The 12,631-nt window shown below is 40.6% G+C and overlaps 1 protein-coding gene across 2 annotated transcripts in view; it reads right to left on the bottom strand.

Moving 5' to 3' along the window:
- Positions 1–3,842: 3,842 nt before the first annotated feature.
- The window catches only part of DIP2B (disco interacting protein 2 homolog B), a 372,205-nt gene continuing 363,416 nt past the window's right edge, over positions 3,843–12,631 (bottom strand). For both annotated transcript variants that reach the window (XM_063952252.1, XM_063952253.1), the window contains exon 38: positions 3,843–11,787. In XM_063952252.1, coding sequence (XP_063808322.1) covers positions 11,535–11,787 — 253 coding nt within the window. In that variant the 3' untranslated portion in view covers positions 3,843–11,534. The remainder of the gene's footprint in view (positions 11,788–12,631) is intronic.

The following is a 12,631-nucleotide window of genomic DNA, read 5'->3' as shown; positions in this document are numbered from 1 at the left end:
AATGCAGGGCGTGTTTGTGACGTCAAACCAGGAACTAAACGGACCGAGCTGATCGCAGTCTGTGAGTAGGTCTGGAGCTACTCAGAAACTGCAAAGAATTATTTAGTAGCAGTTCTGCTAATCTTTCGTTCGCTATTCTGCTAAACTAAGATACACTCCCAGAGGGCGGCGCCTAGCGTGTGCAATGCTGCTAAAAGCAGCTAGCGAGCGAACAACTCGGAGTGAGGGCCCTTGTTGTGCTATAACCTTAATACCTGCATTCTGTATGCATTTTATCATACAGATTATTATAAGCTGTGGCCAAGAACCTTTATACTTTCCGGTTATGAAGTAGTAGATCTTGTTTTATCTAAAACTATCAACATACAATATAAGTGAATCATGAGATGCTTTAAATTACATCTTGCTCTGTCTCGCTGGTGTAATTCGGAATTGTAGAACACGAAACATGGTGCAGAGGCCAAGAGAAGGGACAGCATTGCTCAAAATACCCTTAGTGAGAAATTCCATTGGGCGCGAGGTAAAAAACTTTGCATACCTCATGCCCAATTTTGGATTACTGCGCATATGTGCGCTCCTGATATGGTATTACATTTAAAAAAATTGGTTGCAGGGTTTTCAGAGCTGAAAACCACGCACCACAAGTAAAAATAAAATCCCCCAAAACAATGCGGCTAATTCAGACCTGATCGCAGCAGCAAAGTTTTTCTCTAATGGGCAAACCCATGTGCACAGCAGGGGAGGCAGATAAAACATGTGGAGAGAGTTAGCTTTGGGTGGTTACAGTATATTGTTTCTGTGCAGGGTAAATACTGGCTGCATTATTTTTACACTGCAATTTAGATTTCAGTTTGTAAGCTCCTTGGAGCAGGGCCCTCTTGTTCCCACAGCCCTCTTCTCTTGCATTTCAATTACAGCTCTCTCCACAGTGACTGTCTATACCTGCATTTCCTCCTGCTCGTGACTGTTCATCTCTTCCAATGGCTGCCCGCCCCCAGTAGTATGCCAATTACTTCTTTGCTTCCTGACATCTCAGCTGTATTGTGTACGGAGGTGCTGTTACCTGTGCCCTGTTTTAGTTTTCTGTGCTGTTAAGCTCTGTATAGCCTTTATTGTTCTGTGTGTTCTATGTACGGCGCTGCCAAACACTTGTGGCACCTTATAAATAAATTGTACTAATAAGTTTCGTGACTTTCCTATGAATACTCTGCATGTCAGTGTGTTGGAAACCCCAGCCGTGCCTAGAACCCAGCTCCTGCTCTCTTGTGACCTGTGTTGATTTACTGCCTCTGTATTTCTGGTTGTGCCTTTCTCCCACAGCTCCACCTGCAAGTTACTGTAACCAACTTCACTGGGATCAGTTGCTCTATCTCTCACAGTGTTTCCACCTACTGCTGCTGTGGCTGCTTCTGCTGAAATCATTTGCCGTTAAGTAGCTTCATTGTGCTCTGCAAATTAACCCAGTATGTGCCATTCCCTTGTTGGCCATTCACTCTACCCTGTCACTTTACTTTAGCCAATTATCTAGTGACCTAATTGAATGAGCCCCTGCTGCTTGAGGTTTAAGACCTGGCGGCATCCCAAGTACCAGTATGTGCGTCAAACACTAAGGGAACAGCGGGCAGCTGTTGTAGGCAGAAGACCCTGACTAGTGGCTCTAGGGGTATCACACATTTGTGCTGGAGTTCCTTAACAACAATCAACAACAAATTATACCTTGTATTTGTTTTTCCAGCAAATTGCAATTGAAAAAGTAAACTTAAAGCAAGTGTATTTTTTGTTGGGCCAACTATCTAGTTTCTTGATTCACCATTAATTCACCTTTGCAAATCATCAAAAAGCTACTTTTAATGATATGCACAAAATGTGTACTTAGACCAACAATAAAACTACACAACCTAACACATCAAATGATGGCACCTTTGAGTTTTAAGCGAAGCCAGGATGGGGGAGACATCAGTATTAGAAAGCCCAACAACCACTCTTTCTGTAATATGGAGTATTGTAGTTTGGTGACCACCACACAATATAGCTAAGGTGGCATAGTGTTCGCAAGACTGTTATTTTATATTCACTTCATCTATAATTAGGACTTATTAGTCCCATACATCAGGGGAGTATCAGAGCAAATCATAGTTCTCTAATCAGGGAAATCTAACATGTTGAAAATCCTCAATTTGCCAGTTTAGACCAAAAAATGGTTGGGATCAGCAAGTTGGTATTTTTAACTGTATTTTTAACTACGTTTTTAGCCGATTCTTCAACGGATCGACCGATCAACAATGTCCACCAATCAGCATCTTTGATGCCAGATTGGTGTCACCAGAAAGGGGAACTGACCCACAGATGTATGGGCCCCATGAGATTAAGATCAAGTCACATTATGGAAAATTAGCTCTATAATCAACTAGGATCCTGCTGCTAATGCAAGCTAGTGCTAGGACCAGCATTCACTGTAGCCACCAACTTACAGAAAACACTGGCCAAGAGCAATAACACTGTTGATGATGTAGTGAGTGTTTAAGCAATGTTAGATTGTTCACAAAAATTTTTACTCCACAAGGTGGACATGCTGACCTTGCAGTAAGAATGGCTTTCACAGTATTTTGACAAAAGGGATGCTGAAATATACCATATTCTTTCAGATATGCATCTGGCTTGCTAGCGTAAATGTATTATATGTCTACCATGGCAAAGCTGGTATCCGGTCTCTAGGTCAACAGTAGACCTAGAAACCCTGTCGACCTAGTTACTGTCAACCAATAGTGGTCGACCTAGTTACTGTCGACCCTCCATACCACACCTGGCAAAGCTGTATCTCATTATGATAAAGATGACATTGGACAATAAAAAGATAGGCAAAGTTACCCTGGTGCAGCATGGGTAGTTAACATTTGCAAATTATATACATACTATATTTTATTTTGTACTTTATTTTTTTAATATAGTATTGCACCTTCTAATGGTATTCAGGTATAAGTTTTGCAACTGCAGCCTACTGAATAATTGAACTGCAATAATAAAAAGTTTTAAAAGAGCAAACGCAAACTATTGTATAAAATAGTTTTAGAGAGATAGAATCTGACCCACATGGACACATCCATCTTTTCATCTTAGTAGTATACAGGAGTACTGCTCCTATTTAACGGATAACTGTAATGAGATATGAGGCACAAAGGCAGCCATTTTGTACTGAATGTAGGTGCATGAGATTATCACAGTTGATAGGCTACATCCTGTCGTGTTCCAGCGTATAGTGTCTAGATAGTCAATAAGTCGACACCATATGGTCAACATGGTCAAAAGGTAGAACATGTTTAAGGTCGACAGGACAATGATTGACAAGTTTTTCATATATTTTAAAAATGTTGCTTGATTTACCATCCACGTGGACTATGATTGGAAATAGTAGCATGTGCAGAATGCATCGGTAGCGGGGCAGGGCACCTTGCCCGAAGCATGGTGAGTGAAGCGAGCCCCCAAGGGTGTACATTTGCAATAACTGTGGTTAAATATGATGAAACTTAGAAAAAGACACCCAAAAAACTTGTGTCGACTATTTCCAATGTTGGTCTTTTGACCCTAACAACCTAATTACTGTAGATCTTCTATACCACCCCCAACCTGCTGTACAGACAATTAAAGTAAGCACAATAATGGCAAGACACAAAATGTAACTACACAAACATTTGGCAGATTTGTCGTGAACAATGATGTTGATCAAAATCTTTATTTCCGCATTAAAATAATACGGACGACATCTGGTTTTGGCCCCCCAGTGACCCGGCCTTAACATCCACACAACATTCTCCCTCTCCACAAAATAATAATACTGAAGCAAATTTAAAATAGTAGAACTTTACAAGTTTTTTTTTTTCCATATATAATATTATTCATATGTAGGATGATAAAATAATCAGATAAATCAAAACTACTTTTACACACATGATTTGTACAAAGACAACATAACAATATTGCTTTAGTTGAATCTATTTCGCTAAAGCAGACATTAATGGAAATGTTTTTAGTGGCAAACCTGGGCTGCATACACATTAACATTGTATATAAAAACGTTCAAGCTTGACTTTGTTTTAATATGTAAACAAGTGTTACATTTCAGATAAAATACCACATGGGGTTTCCTGTTACGATACAATGTAAATGAAGCATAACCAGTGACCAGTTTCAGAAGGAACCATAGCAATCGTAACTGCTTATTAAGAAAAAAATAAAAACAACAACTGTGCAGAACAAAATGTGTCAGTGGTTAAATTATAGGAATAACCATAGTAAAGATGTAATGTCATTTTATAGGGCTAGAAGACGGTTAGACTGCAATCTGTACAAACCAGAAATTTGGTATCATTAGCCTATAGGTGCCCAAGTGTTACAATTGGGCTAGCCATTTTGATTTCAGTCTACTTGGCACTACATTGGAATGGGCTGGCTGAAACATATTGTATGTAATAAGATTATAGCATTGACATTGCAATCCTTTCATCTGTCCCAACCTCTGAATACTCCATTTCTGTACAATCTGACCCTCTTCATAACTCTCCAAATAGGCAATAGATCTTATTGTATAACATTAGGGCCATTTCAGCACTACCTGTATTAGACTGGTTGCGTTCTGTTCTAGCAGGAATACATCTCCTGTGTTTCCCAACTTGCAAGATAGATATATATGTCTACATAAACCACACTCTTCCCATACTTGTCTTATTTTCTGCACATGTACAGGGAGATTAGACGGCAAGAAATAAGGCATGAGAAACAAAGCTGAAGACTTTAAATAGTTAATATTAAAACAGTGTCACCCTGCAATTCTTCTTTTCTTCTATTTACGGATATTTTGTTAATTTATTGGTAATTTGTCTAATAACAAATAAATAAGAAAACAAATAATACAAAATTCTGTACAAAATGACATGGAATAATGCAAAGTCTACGACAAATGTTAGCCAAGCATAGTGACTGCAATTTTGGATTACTTTTCCTAACACCACTTAATTTACAATAAATAAATTAGCTTTAAACCAAAACAAACAAAAATAAATGTAATCCACTGTAAAGCGGATTTGTGATTTATCTCATCTAGGATAAATTAGTTCGGGCACAAAAGAGAAGCGCTGCATATAATACATTTTTGTAGTCCGTAGGAGTCACAGTTGGCAATATTGTCCATGAAGTGGTTTAAAAGGGGTTCCAGTGCATAGATAGTCAATAGGTAGACAGTGCTAAAGGTTGACAGGTTCAAAAGGGCGACATGACAATGGTCGACACACATATGGTCAGCAAATGTTTTTTTGGGGTTTTCACAAATTTTTCAACTTTTGCTTGATTTGCCATCCTTGTGGACTATGACTGGGAATAGTAACCTTGCCCGAAGCGCGGTGAGAAAAACGAGCATCAAGGGTACATGTTTGCAATAATTGTGGTCACATATGATGAAACAGAAAATGACATCCAAAAACTTGATAAAAACTTGTGTCATCTTTTTGTGTGTTGACCATTTCCATGTTGAACTTTTGCACCTGTTGACCTTTTCTGTCTACCTAATACATTTTGACCATATGGGGTCGACCTAATGACTAGCTAATTACTGTAGATCTTCTATATCACGCCAGCCTACTTTTGGTCAGGTCCTAGCTAATCTTAGCTCTGCAGTGAGACAACCATAGTGTGAGGTCTCAATCCTGGGAGAGGCAACGCATCCATGCCTCCCTCACAGAGATTAATAAACCCACTTCTTCCGAACCCTATGGGAGAGGCATGGATGGACTTCCCTCACTGTTTGCTGTGATCTTATAGTGCAATGGTCTTTTAGCAGGTTCAAGTAGTGGCAAGTTATGTGGGCCCTGTCTGCTACATGAGGGGTATGTAAGACTACCAAGTATTTTACTTAAAGGTATCCATACATGGTCAGAGCCGTTGTCCTGAATGCTAACAAACTGAATCACTGTTCCTGGTCTAAAGCACCGTATGTAGAAGAAAATGTAGTCTATGGCGGTGGTTCTCAGCCATCAAGTTTTCCCAACAGGTCATGTTCTAAGGATTTCTGTCTGGGGAAGCAGGTGGGATAATTACTGACCCAGCAACAAAGATTACAGACATCCACAAAACATGAGCTGGTGGTCCTTGAGAACTGGAGTTGGAAACCCCTGGTCAGAAGTTGGAAATAAAAAAAAATAATAAAAAAAAGATACGGGAATGGATATGGAAACCACTATATCCGACGTGCTGAATCTTTGGAAGTTCAAAGTAATAAAAATAAAAGTTTAATAAACTTAGACAATATTTTAATACATCAATGCCAAAATAAAAATATGAATCTTTTGATTTTGGAAAAATGAGATTTAAACATCTACATGAATTACATGAACTGGACAATATATTATTTTCAAGAGTTAAAAAGCCCCATTCATAATGCTAATTAAAGGAAGTCCCATCTCTAATGCTGGGTAGCAAACATTAACCAGAAAGCTGACTATATAAGGGCTAAACAAAAATAGATGAATTGTGGCATTTTTTTAAATTTTTGCCACAAATATTTATTTTATATATAAAAAAACCTAAAACTTAATTTTCTCTTGAGCTTTGTGCAAACCATTCCACTATAAGATTTTAAAATACATTCACTTCTCAGGTCACCAGCATTGTGCAGATAGGCCCCTGTTCTATATATCTGCTGGAGATTTGTGCGCTTACAATCGTCTCAATAAAGCTAATTGTTCCATTCACATTCACTGCCTTCAGCCAGCAACAAACCCCCCATCATGTGCTACTTCACACACAACACTTGTATGATAATTCATTGCCCATGCTGGATTTCTGCTGCAGACTCAGGAGGAACTCACACTGAGATTAGTCATTGTCTCTATCGAATGCAGGTGCTGCACAAGTTAATGGCATCTGAAGACACAATAGTCTTTGAAATGCAATGCCATCTGTGTCATGCTCGCCACATCAAAAGCAGCTGCAAGATGCCAAATGTTTCACTGCTTTGGAAAGAAGATTTTTAATATTTTGACTACTTGCTATACACATATTCAGTTTGCTGTGTTGGGGTGTTTGATGCATGCTCAGCAGGGTGTGGATCATTAGACCAACACTGTCTAGGTCGACAATGTTTAGGTCGACAGGGTTGGAATGTCGACAGGGTTTCTAGGTCGACTGGTCAAAAGGTCGACATGAGGTTGTTGTTTTTTTGTGCCGTTTTCTTCATAGAGTGACCGGGAACCCCAATTAGTGCACAGTGTCCCCTTGCATGGCGAGCGAACTTTGGGCAAGGTGCCTCGCTCCGCTACCGCTTCGCTCGGCACAGATTACCATTCCAATTGCAGTCCACGTGGATCGTTAAGTATGAAAAAGTTAAAAGAAAAAAAAGTGAAAACCTCATGTCGACCTTTTGACCTGTCGACCTAGAACATGTCGACCTAGAAACCCTGTCAACCTTCCAACCCTGTCGACCTATAGTGGTCGACCTAAACATTGTCGAGCTAGACAGTGTCGATCTTCAGACCGGATCCCGCTCAGCAATATAACAGTCACCAGAACACAGGCTTCATACACCTCTGCATTGTGTAGTGCCTTAAAAGCTCATTCTGCCATAAAAAATAATGTTTTATTTTTCATGTTACTGGAAGCAGTAAAAGAATTTTAATTGATCTTCCACGCTAATAAGCTTCTTTTTTATATATGTATCAAAGGCTGTGCGCTATTGATATGAATAACATACATAAAATAACTAGTTTTATGCATCACACACACAGTAGTGTAAATGTATCCGTTCTATGGAAAAAGTGCAAAATGTAATGTCAAGACGCTTGCACCATCTTGTGATAGAAGATGGGTGGTGCGGGCAATTTCTAAGATAAAGGGAGTGGATACTTTGCAGTCACATGGGAGCTCCGTATTTTGCAGGGGAAGCATTCAATATCCTGGCTGTCGGGATCCCGGCGCTCAGCATTCCGATGCCGGGATCCCGACAACTATTCTCCATTTTGAGGTGTCCACGACACCCCTAGAGGGAGAATAGTGTGGCGCGTGTAGCGCACCACCGTGCCTGCAGCGTGGCGAGCCCACAAGGGGCTCTTTTGCTCTCTCTCCGCTGCCGACATTCCGGAAGTCGGGATCCCGTCAGCCGGGATATTGTAGTAGACTCCCCCAATCACTACTACTCCAGACGACATAGTAAAATTATATCCTTTTGTTGGTATAAATAGCATATATCCTCCTGCAAAATGGGTCTACAAAAGGACATAATTTTACCATGTCGACTGGAGTGGTAGTGATTGGGGCTTGTCCTATAGGTATTAGGAAGTGTTTTAAAATTGCCCCATGAACTCTTAAGATCAGTACACACTAGGCGATTCCCATATTGGCGGTGGGGGTGATCCAGTGGGGTGCCAGCATCGCCAAGTGCATACACACTTGCCAATGCCAGCGAGGAAGGGATCGACGACGGGGGGGAACGACGGCCATGCTGGCTGTCGTTAACAAGGACCTCCCTTGTCTGTACATGTTCAGACAAGGGAGGGGATAATTAACGATGGGCGGGAGCGTGCACCGTTAACAACATTGGACGAAATTGTAAAAGATCTCGGTCAGATCGGCCCTTCTGAGCGAGATCTTTCATTTTCTCGTCTAGTGTGTATGGCCCTTTACAGAAAAGTACATTTGTAGAAGCACTTTGACCAATGAAATCTAAGCATTATAATAAAAAATAAAAAGACACAAATAAAGAAGCCCTCCTTTCTAATTAATTTAGGACATGAACATACAAAAAGAGTGATGTTTACATAAAAAAGGGAAACTTTACTCAAATGGACGGTTTCTAAATCTACTACAGATGTTTGTATTGTTTCTATCACAGACATTTTCAGGTGGGTAGGTGCATTCCCCTGTTCCTAGGACCAAGTAATGACTAGAAATATGCCTAGCAGACAAATAAGGAGGTAGTAGAGATGGGGGCGGGTATTTTTTGTGCTTTGTAAATGATTCATAGTGAATGCAAATTATCCACTCAAGTGCACCACCTTACCACTGGCATATCCCAATGACTGAGACTGCTGGGGTCTGACTATTGCTAGTGAACTTGTGCTCTCTCAACAGCAGCAGCACAGCTTTCATCGCAACATCTGTAGAGCTTAATGGAACGTTGGAGAAAGTGGCTACAGGGGAGTAGCTGCACAAATGTTCCAGTGAGCTTGTATGGGGTGGATAGAAGAATTGGACATAGTCGCAGTGATTAATTAGCAATGTCAGAAGCAGAGAGGATTTATTATGCAAGTAGTGTTCGTTTCTTGTAGGTAACAGGTGGCTACAAGAATGGAGACGTGACTGTGTCAGAGGCGTGACTGAGCGTACAAATGCAATTGTAAAGACTCCGGACAGCTTACTTGCGACGGACATTCTGGTCCAATGGTGCATATTTGTACGCAATTGGCGGGTCATAGACACTATTAGTAGGCGTCTCTGTACAAATCCCTGCGCCAGCATCGTTAGCACGTTTGCAGATCTGCTGCGTGTGAAACTTCAGTTGTTAATGTAACTGCATCCACCTCTGAATCAGCTCATTGTGTGGCCCCTTTATTAAAGAACATAGTATTGAAATGTAGAGATGGATGGAGATGTTTTATCCGATTAGCACCACAGCATACATTTCCATTGTGTGTTTTATAAAACCGTCTATACCAAGAGAACCCTGGTTCTGCTCAAGTAAATATTGAATTTGAAATCTAATAAAAAATAGACATATATATAGATGCCAATAAAACACATTTTGTTTAGTAAAATCCAATTGCTAAGAAATAGGTTTGTCAGTGCTCCCCCATTAATGTATTTCCAGGTGAAGGTGCACTTACATGTGTAAGCCCCAAGCAAGATACCTTATGATATGCCCTGTAAAATAACTTCCCATAATGCTTTACAGTGCCAACCTTAAAATGAGACATTCCAGGTTCTAGTCCGGTCCTGCAAATCAAAAATGTTATTAGGACATGCAGCTCGATGCTTGATAGATCTGTGTTATTAGTTAGATATTGTCCACACAGTTGAATGTGTCCATTGTTACTACTAAGCTTGGATACTGGTTTCTAAAAAAGGAAATACTGTAATGCATGTTGGTATATTATGGTCTGGTGGCACACTTTACAAGCAGTAGTAAAAGCAGAGGTAATCATACAACGTGAACCCTAAACACCAGTTCTCATTGACTGCCAGAGCATGACATGCAATCACTGTGACAGACATGTTACTGTATCTCGCTTTTTGGAATCAAAATGAAATTTTACCATTGCGGATCATTTAAATAGCAGAGCGTATATAGTACGGTTATTGTTCAGCCCGGGAGTATTACGGTGTATTATGCCAGGTGCAAAATGCTGGTTATGAATGAAAACAATCCAGAGAGTAGAAGTCATTCAGCCATTGCAGAGAGACACCAAGCTCTCTTGTCACAATGGAATAGAAGGCAGTAATGAGAAAGTGCATCATATTAAGTTTGTTTTTTTACCTGCTGGCAATATAGTTAAGTAGTTAGCAAATTCCCCAAACACAAACTCATTAAAACATTCAGCATATATTTAACAACATATATTAGTAGGCAACAAAATACTTCTGTATGGATCAGGACAATCATTCTATCACTTGCATTGACTATGAAGTGTGCAGGCAAAGTATAACTTTCTTGCTGCGTGAACTACAGGTCTCAGCATGCTAGCCAATGAGAGGCTGACAATTCCAAGTCAAGCACAGCTGGAAAGCCACAGGTGGCTCCAACCTGTAATCTATAATCTGAAAAATTTGTAAGATTGCTAAACACTCAAACTGCCATAGAACAATTCAACATCACCTCCATATTTACCACAAGTGGATTTGAATGTTGACAATTGTTACAATATTTACATATTTAAAATATAGGCAGAATATTTTACATACATGACCTATCTAAATGGAAAAGAAATCTAAGTTTTAGTCCAAAATCCTCTCTTTTTTTTTTTGTTAAATCTAAACAGAACACCCCAGCTTAGCGCTCGCGAGGCTTCACCAACTGTAAACTCTGCTCCGCCGGAAGGCGGGAGACTCATGGCACCATTACGCAGAAGCAATTTCACTACCTATTGTTAATTTACTCAGACAAAACAAAGCTACAGCTGCAAATATGAAGGATTAGAAAAATAAATCCTTTCATAAATAACTAAATCGGCCCCGCAGAACCCGGTAAGAGCCATAGAAAACGCAGAATACTCTCATGCTGACGCACAGGTCAGAGGAATAGCCAGCGCTGTAGTTATACGGGTAGTTCTGCAGTTAGGATACAGTTAATGTCCAGTGATCTTCATTTAATACTACCTTACTTAGCACAGTGTTCCCTTTCATAAAATCTGACAGACAGACCATGATCTACTAGGTTAGGCTAAAAAGATAATGCACATTTCAGCCTATCATCAAGCATTGGTATTTTACATGAAATTGTGTCAAAAATAATAATAACCTGGTGTCATTTTTGAGTGGTTAAAAGTCTATTGTCTTTACATGTTGTATGCAACATAGATTGGATCTAACTGATCCGCTAAGAAACTGTCCCGTAGGTGCATCCGCTGCTTCTCTCCTCGAGAATTGATGGGGATGACGCCAGGATCTACCACTACCACTACTCCTACGATCAAGTAATGTTCTTCCAGCACAACATTAGTCACTAGAGGAACCAGATCCAGCGCCTCCTGCTCAGACCCACATAGCTCCACCACCACCACCAACAGGTTGGTCCATGTGAATACAGCGCTGGTTTCCAGGGAAAAAGAAGGAAATCAAAAGATTAATTGTTTTGAGTTTTTCTTTCCAGCAACTTAACTGAACAAATTGACAGCACTATATGTAGTTGTGTTCTAGACTACATGATACAGCAGACACGCACAGATCATTCAACCCTACTTATGTATTAAAATGAATTTTTTTAGGGGTATGTCCAGTGACTGATTTTACCTATCAGCTGCAGGACTGCTGTACCCCCAGTAAAATCTGCCACTTCAGTGAGCTCAATTGAGTCAGTTGCAGTCTGTGACTGCACTGGCTTCACAGTGACTGGCAGTGACTTCCTACTGGAAGTCCTACCTGCCAGTCACCCGCAGGACAGGCAATCCCATTGGGAGGTAATTCGTCCCTCTGGGACAGCCAGACCGGACTGCAGTGAGCATGCTTCCAGTAGGAAGCCAGTCATTGCCTGAACGTCAGCCCTAGCCAGCTTCTATGGGCTGCAGCCGATGCAGTCCATAGAGGCTGGGGATGTGCTTATGTGCGGCGCCTGCCAGATCCATTGTGCAAGTGGCGGGACTCAGCTGTCTCCTCCTCCTCTCCGGGCATAGGTAGCGGCAGCCCCTCTACCCAAAACAGGTAGGAGCTGACGCTGGGTACGGCCGTAGGAGAGTTTATACTAATTATGTTTCAAAAGTTATGTCACCCAAGAAAACCATTAGAGAAATAACACAGCAGAGAGATCCATAAATCCAGAGGATATACTGGTCACATAGACAGCAAAGACAAGTCACAGATGAATGGATCTGGCTGTAACAATATATTCCCAGAGTTTGCTCAGGTTTATTCTGTTTCAAAGTAACAAAAGAAAGCT

This window comes from Pseudophryne corroboree, chromosome 2, assembly GCF_028390025.1.
Source record: "Pseudophryne corroboree isolate aPseCor3 chromosome 2, aPseCor3.hap2, whole genome shotgun sequence".
Lineage (NCBI taxonomy): Eukaryota > Metazoa > Chordata > Amphibia > Anura > Myobatrachidae > Pseudophryne > Pseudophryne corroboree.
The sequence above is the reverse complement of the archived record's forward strand: the minus strand, read 5'-3'. Positions and strand labels throughout refer to the sequence as shown.